Raw genomic sequence first — 12,376 nt, 5'->3', positions numbered from 1 at the left:
TCTCAAACAACTTTGGTCCGGCAACATATTCAACTTTTGATGTCCTAAAATGTAATGTAAAAAAAATAGACAAGAAACTGTATTGATATACTTTTGTACTTACGTTCATCCATTTTACCGGTGCGGACAAGAGTGCTTTATCTCCTTTGATTTCGGCAACATTGTATACTTATCACTGGTGTCAAAATATTCTAGACTCATTGTGTCGCACAAATTCACTCATTTCGTATTGAAAGGTGAAGCCGCTAAAATAGAAAATATGGTTCAAAAGTCAAGCCAAGTGTCGTCGAGACTGCAAGATAGCGTTGTCGAAGAAGCAGAGCCAAAATAGTCTTCGAAACTATCCAATCGTGGTCCAATTATCATGCAAAGGTCGTGGAGAAATGCGGCAAATTTTAAAGTACTGAGTTTGTGCTGAGAGGTCTTTAAAAATTATCCAAAAAACACTGATCGCACCAAATCGCAAAGTAAATAAAACGGTTTTAGGTTAGATTCTACTTGACAGTGACAGCAGTGACAGTTGACTTCGTTTTTTTTTTACTGTTTCTACTAAGTACTAAGCCCTCAACGGTTCTGCAATTTCAATCTCACAAACGTCATATCGACCACTTAAAAAAATATTTCTAATTAATAAGAGGAAATAAAAATAAAAGAGCTGCAGTTCCTCGATTATTAAGACGTCGACTATCGAAGAAAAATATATTTAGCACCTCTTCAAAAAACTTTACTTAGCCAATTGTACGAGTTCGTTGGCGTTCGTTGGGCCGGTGTGTACGCACGCACCACAAAATGAAGCCAGTTAAAAAAAAACTGTCATAACACGAGGATAACCTATAAAATTATTAAGTAATAATGGGTACTCTACTCTTTGATTATAAAATTATAAATTATTTATAAATGATCTAAACCCAGACGCTTGTGACTAAACTTATTGTATGCATTTAGTATTAAAATACTTATTAATTAATTAAATTCGGTTTGATCAGAATTGAAAATTATATAAATATAGGATGGGCGATGAAGGAGAAAAAGAAATTCTGGAAGAATATGCATACTTAGATCGAGGCGGGTTTTCATCGGAGAAATTTAAAATAGAACTCCGCGGACTCCCGAAATTCTACGGCATCGCGGTAAAGTAACTCGCTATTATATTATATTTCATAAAAAACAAAATTACAATTTTGTAAATAATGAACACTCAAAATGAATAATTTAAATAACAGGAACTAAAGAAACTGATGAACCAGAAGCTATCTCTTAACACTAGCAAGATCAAGCGGCCGAAGAACGGGAGCCACTGGCTGTACGCGTGCTTTCAGAACGACGAGGATCGGAACAAAGCCATAGAAGCTCTGAATGGTTTTTCATGGAAAGGTACAGGCAAAGAAACTAAATCGTGTCGTCAACAGCACCAATAGTTGACACAACAAAGTATGCATAAATATTTGATATGAGCATTTCTAGGGCCTTGTAGGACATGTCAGATAATTTTACACACTGCTGCTGTGGCAGATATTTATGCAAGTGATTGTATCAGGCATATTTTACCTTTACATCTTTACAAGATTAAAATTATTCCTTATTTTTAATTTTGAAATAGTCCTCAATAGCTTTAATCCATTGTTTTCTGATCAGATCTGTTCTAAAACTTCCCATTGCAGATCTAGCTGTTCTAAGTAGATTTTCTTAAGCTGTGCGCGAGCAACTTTTGTCTCTGTGACTATTTTTTCTCTCACTTCAAGTCTATGGGTTAGTATGGAAGTGCGCACACGTAGCGACGAGACTAATAGACTTGATGTGAGAGATGAAATAGTCGCGGAGACAAAAGTTGCTCATGCGTGCATACCTTTTGCATTGCTTTTACATTGCCTAAAGCAACGGGCAACAGTTATTTTGCACATTTACTCATGTATTTGAATGCCATTGTAATTAGAGAAACAACAGATAGTTGTTTGGCCAGATACTGGATATCTGGCAGGACCATTGGACAGATAGCTGGATATTCAGCCAAGTTTTACATAGGTACAATAAACTTAAGCTTATAAGCGTGCGTGTGGTACTTGATGCAGATTGCAACTTGTTCAAGGACTTCTAGGCTATCAACGAAAGAAAGAGTACTTTTTACTTCAGTACAAAATAATTTCGTCAGGACTTCCTTTTATGAATGTACAAATTATGACACCTAATCTTTCGCATTTATGTATTGAGGGGCAAAAAAGCAGTAATAGGTAATTTTGTGTGTAGCATGGGCCAAACTTTGTGCCGCTGAGTATATTTGTAAAATAACAGTAACGCTATAAACCTTATAAACAATAGGTAAGACACTGATTGCCGAAGCTGCTAAACCAGCCCCTGACCCTTTGGTTAGGAAAAGAAAGCAAGAGGAAGAAGGAATTGTTCAGGACAAGAAGAAAAAGGAAGAAGTTGGCCCAGAGCAGAGGATAAAGGATGCTACCACTCCATATTGGAACATACCATATGAAGAACAGGTAAATGGGTTTTAATTATTTTCAGTACAGTTGATTTCTTAAAACTTTGATCAAAAGTATGTGAACACAACTCTATTGTTAATAGTGTGAAAACTATAGAAGCATGCTTAGATATTTTTGATTGAGTTTTTCTCAGAAGTTTAATTGTTTATGATATGATCTTATTTAAAATAAAGTGAAATTTCAGCTGAAACTGAAGGAAAAAGAAATTAAGCAACTCCTAATGAAATTTGACAATGAAAGATGGAAACTGGATAGAGACAATCGCAGTTCACTTGAAGCCAAACGTAAAATATATGGTGGATTGAGCTTTGAACTCTTACCTATAGAAAAATCACCAATCACTGAAGGTTATAGGAACAAATGTGAATTTACTATTGGAATTGATGAGGAAACCAAGCTGCCCACTGTTGGGTTTAGGCTGGGTAGCTATGCTACTGGGACTGTGGCAGTAGGACCCATACAATCACTCATTCATATTTCGGATAAAACAAAGAAAGCTGTTTTGGTAAGTAGCCATTGTGGTTATCCATAAGTAAGGGCCTACAATAGCTGACGCGGTTTGTATAAAGCGGGTGGACACCTATTGAAAAATAGTATGCAGCAATAGCAGTTCTAGCTACACGCGTCGCTTGCGACGGATTTTTTACCTGGATTTTACCGTTCCCGCATGCGTGCGACTGCTCCGTGCACCCGGGTCAGCTAGCGTAGGCATAAGGTGTTGAAGAAATTAAATTGGGTACCAGTACCAGAGGCTGTATTATCTAACGCGCAGACGCTTGCTATAGCATTCATTATTTCTTCCTGACTAATGGTGTAAGATGGTGAAAGCGATGGCAAGACCCCGCGCGTTACACAATAAGGCCTCAGGATGAAACTATTTTGCTGCCAATGTCATGTTGACATTTCATACAAATACAAAAGAAATCACTGTGAAAGTGTATGCCATTGGGGTGTTCAGATGCCACAACTATTATGTGAATACAACAGATGGTGTGCAGATACAATGATTCTGATTATGAATTTACATATTTTTTGTTGTTTACCTAATTTAGACAGGTCCTTGATAAATTTTACGTGACATATCTGTGATGCCGTCTCTGTTTGTTTCGTATGATTAAACAGAGACAGCATTACATTTATCTATAACATACAAATTATCAGTGAGTGGTGAAACGGGCTTCAAACTTAATAACTTTTTTATCCGCTGCAGTGCATTAATATTTAAGGGAATTATACCTCCTCTGGCATCAGACATGTAAAATAGTGCCATCTGACGATTTATACTTCTGAAATATGTAAAGCTACTTTTAGGATAGCTGGATAATACTAAAAAAATATTGTTTGTAATTATTTGCAGATATTCCAAGAGCTGGTGCGTCGGTCCGAGCTACAGCCATTTTCTCCTGCAGACTTTTCCGGCCATTGGAGGTACCTCACTGTGCGGCATTCCATGTCAACTGGAGAAATTATGCTCATCGTCGCTATGCATCCACAGGTAAGCACTTGTCCAATACCGCCGACTGGACTGTATCAATCAAGGATCTTCAGTATTTATACACAAATAATATAACTTTTCATACTGAGGGGTTAAAACGCATGTTAGAGGACGCAAAATAAATATTATTTACCATGTCTTGGCCCATAAGCTATAAAATTTTCAGTGCCCCTTTTTAGCCATTTCAAAAGCATCAGCTCTTAAGTTCAAGTTCAATCAAAACAACTGACAGCATGCGTCGAAAAAAAATCTAAAATAAATAAAAATCCATATCCATATCCATATATTTTTACCCCATTAAACATGTTCAATTTTAAGCGCGCGCGGAGCCCCTAGGTCGTTGCCTAAACTAATAAAATCCGGCCCTGTATTCTCTTACCCAGCAATGGGGTAACTTGGGTCTAATAAAAGTTTAAAAAATGACATGTCTTTTCAGGAGCTAAGCACAGAACAGAAAGAGCAAATACAAAAGGAACTCGTGGAGCATTTAAGCAATGAAGAATCGGCGGCTTGTGGAATTAAATCATTGTACATTGAGTACATCACAAAAAGGTTGGTTTTCTTGCAAAACTTATAAGCATAAAATCTCCATAAAGCAGCGTTTCTGCCAATAATGTGCGAGGATGTGTTGCGAGGAATGTGTTTTCCATTAACCAATAGAAACGCGTCATTTATACATCCTCGCACAGCACATCTCTGGTGGAAACAGCTGAGCGGAGCGAGACTAGGTAAATGAAGCGTTTCTATTGGTTAATGAAAAACACATTCCTTGCACATTATTGGTAGAAACGCTGCTTAAGACTTGACATGTAGGAAAAATTTAGGACATTATTCAATTGTTTGGTAGATTAGATTAGATTAGAATGGAAGTTAGCAGAAGTGGTAAAACAGACCATATCTTTTTATCCATCTTTTCACAGGAGAGTGGGAGATGAGGCGACCAGACCTGTCCACTTGTGGGGCTCTACGCATATTGTTGACACAATCCTGGGCAGGCATTTCAGGATATCCCCAGAAGCGTTCTTCCAGGTCATTAGCTGCATTATCTTTGTGAAGTAAAAAAAGAGGTCGCAAAGGCCAAGTTGCACTACTATAGCTTGGCGAATTCGTTTCTGACACCCTTGGTCTGTGGGGGCGACGGACGTAAGACAGCGCGGGCGGGTATGAAGAGAGCGCGCTCTACAAAATGTACCTATCAGATAAGAAAAGGAAATAACAAGCTACTTTATGTATGGCCTAAGCCTTGTGCTACCGTAAATTTCTCTTCGGCCACTTTGGAAACCAAAGGTTCGAAACCAGTTTAGAAAACAGAATTATTTTTCTTTTTCGGAAACCTGGTTTCGAATGAAGAAAAATAGTTCTGTTTTCTAAACTGGTTTCCCATAGAGAATATAGAATCTTCTTTTGAAACTCATTCACAAATTTCAATGTGTAGTAAGTAAGTAGGTATACAATCTTATTTTCACAAGCGCGTTTTTTCCCAATTTTAAACGACACAGAAATAGAAATAGGAATAGGTTTAGGTTATGTTAACTATACATCGGCCCGAAGGGCCAAAACTACACGAAAGTAGGAGCTCCACTAGCGGAGCTCCGTCAACACTGTGTGTCTGTCTCGATTCTGATTGGAAAAAACGCTAAGTACTGTGAAAATAAGCTTCAGTAAAAAACCAGAAGTCAATCACTGATCCTAGTTTCGTGCAAGAACAAAAAGCGTTCGTTCGTAACTGGTTTCGTATAAGAACAAAAAAGTTTTCGTTCGCAACCGGTTTCGAACAAGACCGAAAAAGTTTTCTTCCACAACTGGTTCCGAACCTTTAGTTTCCAAAGTGGCTGAAGGGGTAAATTTAGTGATGTCAATGAACACAGACAAAAGTTTTGGAATAAATGGGGCCCTTTCGACCTCTTTCTTTATTTTCACATTGTTAAAGTTCACTAGGATTGTGAAAGTAAAGTAATAAAAGACATTTGTTTGATAACAGGTGTGGGCCTGTCAATGTGTTTATTAATGTTATGAAATGGTTAGATCAATACAGCGGGTGCGGATATACTGTATCAAAGAGCGATCGACATGAGCCAAGTGAAGGAAGACTCCACTGTGGTTGACATATGCTGTGGCACTGGCACTATTGGACTATGCTTCGCTAAGGTAAGTTGATATACTGTGGTCCTAGCATAAAGGTTTAGGTTGGTCGTTGATGAGTCAGGTTTAATTTTATTATGTTTACTCCGACTTAGAAAGCTGGTTTTTATAAAACAATGTCTTGCTGTACCTGTTTTTTATAATCCTCCGAAAAATCAATCAAAACACGAAAAAAGGACATTTTACTCCAAATTTAACGTGAGCGAAGCGAAGTATGGGAAAGTCTGAAACTATAAGACATAAGAAGATCTGTTGTTAGGAACCATATCATCGATTTTAGTAACAAGAAAAACTCCATTCAAACACGCAGCTCGGGAATCGAAACCGAACGATTTGAAAAATAAAACTTACATTATTAAAAATTAATGCATTTTATTCATTCTATGTAGATCTCATGTTTCATAGTAACATTTATTGCCTATGATCTACACTATCAATATCCAAATAGAAATAATTTAATTTTTATTTTTCAAAACAACACGGTTTGATTCTCCAACTGAGCAAGTTTGTTTTTTAAATCTATGAATGCAGTTTTTATTGTCATTAAAATTGATGATATGGTTCCTAACAGCAGCTTATCGTATGTCTTATAGTTTCAGACTTTCCCATACTGACCGATCTGAATGTTACATCCTGTATAGTAGTAGTATCAGTAGAATACTTTCCTATAGCGGGATCGTCCATAAACAACGTAACTCAATTAATTTTGAAGGAATTTTGTTAAATGTAAAAGAGCCTTCTGCACGCCACTGCAGCTCTTGACGAGCAAATCGTGATTCCAGCATTGCGGTCAAGTGCTGGGGCTAGAGTTGGTCCCCGAAGCGGTGCGGGATGCCAAAGCGAACGCCGAAGCCAACGGGATAACCAACTGCGACCTGTTCGCCGGCAGGGCGGAGGACATTCTGCCGTCCGTGTTGGCGAGAGCCACGGCCGAGGATGTCGTGGCGATCGTCGACCCGCCGCGGGCTGGCTTACGTGAGTTACTGTGCCACAGATTTGTCAGGGCCGGCCTTAGGCCGGGAATACACGTGCCTGTAGCTCACGTTTTCATGGAAGTAGGTTGCTCACGTTATATTTGTATGAAGATTGACGTACCTCTGCCAGCTACTCGTCCGAAAATGTGCGAGCTACAGGCATGTGTGTGTAGGTATTTCCAGCCTTTTAGCCATATTTGTATACTGGAAAACAAATTTATTGTGTAACTTTAAAAACATAATGGTGGCCGAGTGGTTTGACCTATGGCCTCTCAAGCAGAGGATCGTGGGTTCAAACCCCGGCTCGCACCTCTGAGTTTTTCGGAATTCATGTGCGAAATTACATTTGAAATTTACAAACTACTGTCAAATCTAAAATTCCCGCCGAAAATGATGTCATGACGCCACGAATAATGTATTATCTTGAGTTAACTTTTTTCTTTCTTCCTTACTTCTCAGACCACCCTATTATATATATTACTAGCTTTTGCCCGCGACTTCGTCCGCGTGGAATAGTAACTTTGGGAAGTATTTAATTTATTTAGGATACCTATAGCAAAATAAATAAGAAAAATCTGAAAATCATAATTATTCATGTCTGACTGTCTATCAATTACTGTTTATCAATAAGCCATCTAAAATGACCCCACACTGCGTACATTTTGCTTATGAGCTTAGAAGGCTCTGCTAACACTGCATCGTCCCCTCTGCAAACATCCAGGTAAAGTTTTCAAAAACGCTTGAACAAATATTTAGGTATTTATTTCCTATTAGTGCCCAAATGCCAAATTTCATAAAGAACCATCGATTTATCTTCGACAATGACGATCTTCCATATAAAGTTTCATCCCCTATTTCACCCCTCACAGGAAGAATTAAAAAAACGCGCGAACTAACATCTATTTATCTCTTATTACGTGCCGAAATGGCAAGTTTAATAAAGATTCGTCGATTTATCTTCGATAATGACGACCTTCCATATAAAGTTTCATCCCCTATTTCACCCCCTCACATGTCGAATTTAAAAAAAAACGCGAACAAACATCTATTTATCTCTTATTACGTGCCGAAATGGCAAGTTTGATAAAGATTAATTGATTTATCTTCTATAATGACGACCTTCCATACAAACTTTCATCCCCTATTTCATCCCCTCACAGGCTGAATTTTCAAAAAAGCTGTAACAATTATCAACTTATTTCTTATTAAGTGCCTAAATGCCAAATTTTATGGTTTTATCTTCGACAGCGACGAACTTGCACCATTTAAACTTTCATCCCCTATTTCAACCCCTTAAAGCCTCTTTTTCGCAATAAAAGATAGCCTATGTTCTTTCCCAAGGTCTATTCTATCGCTGTACCAAATTTCATCAAAATCGGTTCAGCGGTTTAAGCGTGAAAGCGTAACAGACAGACAGACAGACAGACAGAGTTACTTTCGCATTTATAATATTAGTATGGATTAGTATGGATTATTATTTACGAATTATTAAAAAAATATGTTAACTTTTTTATATTGCCTCGGTGTTAGACGAAGATTTTAGTTTAAGCGCCTAGTTCCAGCATAAATACGAAGCTTACGGGCATGAGAAGTGAGAAAGTGTTTTTTTTTCAGATATGCGCGCGGTCACTCAACTCCGCAACACGAAGAAGGTTAAGCGACTGGTGTACATATCGTGCAGCCCGGCGTCGGCTGTGAAGAACTTCGTGGACCTGTCCCGGCCTTCGTCGAAGACCCTACGCGGAGCACCCTTCGTGCCCGTCCGCGCCGTACCAGTCGACATGTTCCCGCACACGAAACATGTTGAACTGGCCATCTTGTTCGAGAGGGAGGAGGTAGAGTCCGATTATGTACATAACAATTAAATATTTTCTGACTGTATGTATTTTCTATGGCTTGTACTTGCACTGTCATTCAAATTACATATTCGTGCCTAATTTCAATTCCATCTGAACACTGGAAGAGGATTAAATTCAGCTTTAAAAAATATATACGCGTCGACTTGAGAACCTCCTTCGTTTTTTTTCGTCGGTTAAAAATAACAATTATTTGTTAATTTTTTTTATTATACAAGAAAGAAAAACAAGTAGGTGGTGATCAAATTATGTTCTCTCAAGAGATTGCAGATGTGATGCGTTGCCATGCCGAAAATGGTAATAGTACATTACCGTAGAGGCCGGGAAGTAGGGGGTTGCCGGCCAAGCAGATATAGACGGCAGAGTGTAGCGAGGCCGGATAGGGATGCGAGGCCGGCAACCCCAGGTTCCGGCCGAGGCTTGTATAGCGCTTTTCTCAAACATTATATGAAATAAAATAAAATAAAAAAACAAGAAATGAAGCTGGCGGGACGCTAGTCTGGTCGCCCTTTTGTGTACGCGCGTGTCGCGTTGCTGCTGGCGCTGCTGCTGTGCGTGCTGTGGTTTTGCTGGGCGTGGGCTGAGTGCGTGTCGCAGAGCGCGCGTTGAAACAAAAGACGGTCGCATTGCCGGCCAGCGGCCTGCAAGGTTGTATGAAATCTCTTTGCAGGCCGCTAGAGCGACCGCGCGCACGCAGCTGAGCCACAGCGCCTGCAGGGCGATACTTCTCGGCCTATTATTTGTAACACAACGTCAATATTTCATGTCATGTTTGAGAAAAATAATCTTTTTGCTGTCTTATTTTCTTAATTTTACAGTCTATTCGCCGAATATAAGTGTTATGATTATGATAACGTCTCGGAAGTGCGGCTGTCGCTTAACTATCGCAAACCGTATGACAGGCGTCGCTTGTCATCGCGCGCACTGAGTTTCGTGGTACCAGCCATTCAGATCTTGTAAAACGCACGGCCCGTCGAGTTAGCGGACGCGGTTGCTATATTGCCATTTCGATCTGGAATGTTTGTTGAATGCAAAAGAAAGGGAGATAATATATGTTATGTTATCGGTACGCGTTCACCCTAACGGGTAAAATAGAGAGAATAGACCATTTTTCCTTGCGTTCTGATTTGAGCCAATAAGGACCTAATGCCACTCCTAAACGATAGGAATTAAGCTCACCTCACTTGCATATGTGCAAACTATTGTACTTTTTAATTCGACGTTAGTAGGTAAGTATTTTCTAAACCTATGTTTCATCTATTCTGGTGTTTAAAAATTTCAAGTCAAACTTGACCCTTATCGGCTAGGCAGCGTTTCCACCAGAGATGTGCGAGGAACGTGGTTTTTCATGAACCAATAAAAACGTCTCATTTACCTAGCCTAGCTCTGCTGTTTCCACTAGAGCTGTGCTGTGCGAGGCTAGGTAAATAAAGAGTTTCCTTTGGATTTGATTGAAATGTGGTATTTATAAGTAAATACAGATTATCACAGATTGAACTACCGTGATAGTACAGTCAATAAAAAATACAATAGCAAAAAAAGGTTTTTATAAAAAAAATGACTTAAGTTTTTATTTTGTTTTGCTACAGGATCCATGTGAAGAACCACAAGATAGTGACAAAATGGAAGTTAACGAGTGTAAAGACAGCTCTACAGACGGTACAGCTGTACAAGAGAACACTGATGCAGAAATAGAAGCAAAAACTTCAAATGCAGAAGAGATAGGAACGGAAAGCAATACCACGTAGTGTATTCTGCGTAATCTTGAAATAAATAATAAATATTTTATTACGATAATGTTCACCTTCATTTATTTTATTCCATCACTTAACCCTTCACCTTCATGTGTTCTGCAGTAACTACCTAGTCTAGAAGGTATGTAAGTCTAGGTCTAGAATAAATATATTCTACATATTTATCTATGTTTTTTTTACTATGGACTAGCTTGTTGCCTGCGACTACGTCTGCGTAGAATTTGTTTATCGGTATCCATGCGGGAACTGCCATTTTTCGGGATAAAACTATCCTATGTCCTTCCCCGGGACTTAAACTATGTGTATACCGAATTTCATCTTCATCGATTCTGCTATTAAGTTAAGACATGCATTTATAATATTAGTAGGACATTGTAGCCGGTAAAACTTTCGTGTGACGTCATACCTTCGTAAACTTCAAGGCCTCCACTTCAGAACTTTGACGGGCTTAATTAATGTCATTTTTAGGGTTCCGTAGCCAAAATGGCAAAAACGGAACCCTTATAGTTTCACCATGTCTGTCTGATGTCTGTCCGTCCGCGGCTTTGCTCCGGAACTGTCAATGATAGAAAGCTGTAATTTGGTACGAATATATATGTAAACTATGCCGACAAAATGGTACAATAAAAAAATCAAAAAAACATTTTTTTAGAGTACCTCCCATAGGCGTAAAGTGGGGGTGCTTTTTTTCTCATCCAACCTTGTAGTGTGGGGTATCGTTGGATAGGTCTTTTAAAACCAGACAGGTAGAAAATTATTTTCATGGTTATTTTGTAGTCTGTTAAATTGATTGTCATAAGAAAATACGTGTCAAAGTCTATACTCTATACCCCACCGATTCTCAACTTTTTTTAAGACTGAACTTTTATAGAAAACTAAATATTTACCGGAGCCTTATAATAGTCAAAACTTGGTTTAATGTACTAATAATTATATTAGTCGATTGATTTATTTGCGGAAGTCAATAAACTAAATATTTTTTACCTTGGTTCGGTTAGGCTACTCGATAAAGTAACAACCTAACAGTACGTATTAAGCTGTGGTATTAAGTATTTATTTCGATTATGTTCAGTACTTGTAAATTTAATGAAATGACGTTTAATCGACCGGTCAAAACGCTCGAATATTTAGTCAGAATCTTATGCAGTAAGAGTCAGCCCTAGAGGCGATTACGTCCTTATTGAATTGCGGTGTCTCACCAGGAATTTAATAAAGCCGGTGCATACCTCGACGCCCGACCGCCTATTTCTGTGCAAATCTATTAATTTCACTGAAATAGGACAGTTCGCGTGGTAATATGAATTAAAATACGTACGTAGTGTTATTTTTTGCGTACACGGGTGGTCTGATGCTACTGGCGGTGGTAAAGGTGTCTTACTTTTGAATTAAATTATGTTACATGTAAACTTAAATACATTTAAATATAAAATCCTAAACCTTATCTTTATCCCACTAATATTATAAATATTATAATTTATCAATGTGAAAGTTTGTAAGTCTGTTTGTTTGTTACTTCATTACGTCTAAACCGCCGAACCGATTTAGTTGAAATTCGGTATACAGATAGTTTAAGTCCCAGGAAAGGACATAGGATAGTTTTTATCCTGGAAAATAGCGTAGTTCCCGCGGGATAGCGATAACCGAATTCTACGCGGACGGAGTC

At 38.4% G+C, this 12,376-nt stretch overlaps 1 protein-coding gene across 3 annotated transcripts; it reads left to right on the top strand.

Moving 5' to 3' along the window:
- Positions 1 to 771: 771 nt before the first annotated feature.
- On the top strand, positions 772 to 10,756 carry LOC141436736 (tRNA (uracil-5-)-methyltransferase homolog A). 3 transcript variants are annotated; one of them, XM_074099761.1, is made up of 12 exons: positions 772 to 856; positions 1,010 to 1,130; positions 1,224 to 1,374; positions 2,317 to 2,489; positions 2,677 to 2,997; positions 3,850 to 3,987; positions 4,424 to 4,539; positions 4,908 to 5,016; positions 6,013 to 6,135; positions 6,912 to 7,104; positions 8,718 to 8,938; positions 10,549 to 10,756. In XM_074099761.1, the coding sequence occupies exons 2-12, from the start codon at positions 1,011 to 1,013 to the stop codon at positions 10,705 to 10,707; spliced, it is 1,824 nt and encodes a 607-aa protein (XP_073955862.1). In that variant the 5' UTR covers positions 772 to 856; position 1,010; the 3' UTR covers positions 10,708 to 10,756. The 3 variants fall into 3 exon arrangements, with proteins under 3 accessions (XP_073955862.1, XP_073955861.1, XP_073955860.1); XM_074099760.1 differs by having other exon boundaries at positions 784 to 933; XM_074099759.1 differs by having other exon boundaries at positions 785 to 1,130.
- The last annotated feature ends 1,620 nt before the right edge of the window (positions 10,757 to 12,376 follow it).

This window comes from Choristoneura fumiferana, chromosome 17 (assembly GCF_025370935.1).
Source record: "Choristoneura fumiferana chromosome 17, NRCan_CFum_1, whole genome shotgun sequence".
NCBI classification, from domain to species: Eukaryota; Metazoa; Arthropoda; class Insecta; order Lepidoptera; family Tortricidae; genus Choristoneura; species Choristoneura fumiferana.
The sequence above is the reverse complement of the archived record's forward strand: the minus strand, read 5'-3'. Positions and strand labels throughout refer to the sequence as shown.

Coding starts and splice junctions, on each gene's coding strand:
- LOC141436736 (XM_074099761.1), top strand. CDS start 1,011: ATGGGCGATGAAGGAGAAAAAGAAATTCTGGAAGAATATGCATACTTA. Junction 2,998..3,849: donor AAACAAAGAAAGCTGTTTTG/GTAAGTAGCCAT, acceptor AATTATTTGCAG/ATATTCCAAGAGCTGGTGCG. Junction 8,939..10,548: donor TCTTGTTCGAGAGGGAGGAG/GTAGAGTCCGAT, acceptor GTTTTGCTACAG/GATCCATGTGAAGAACCACA.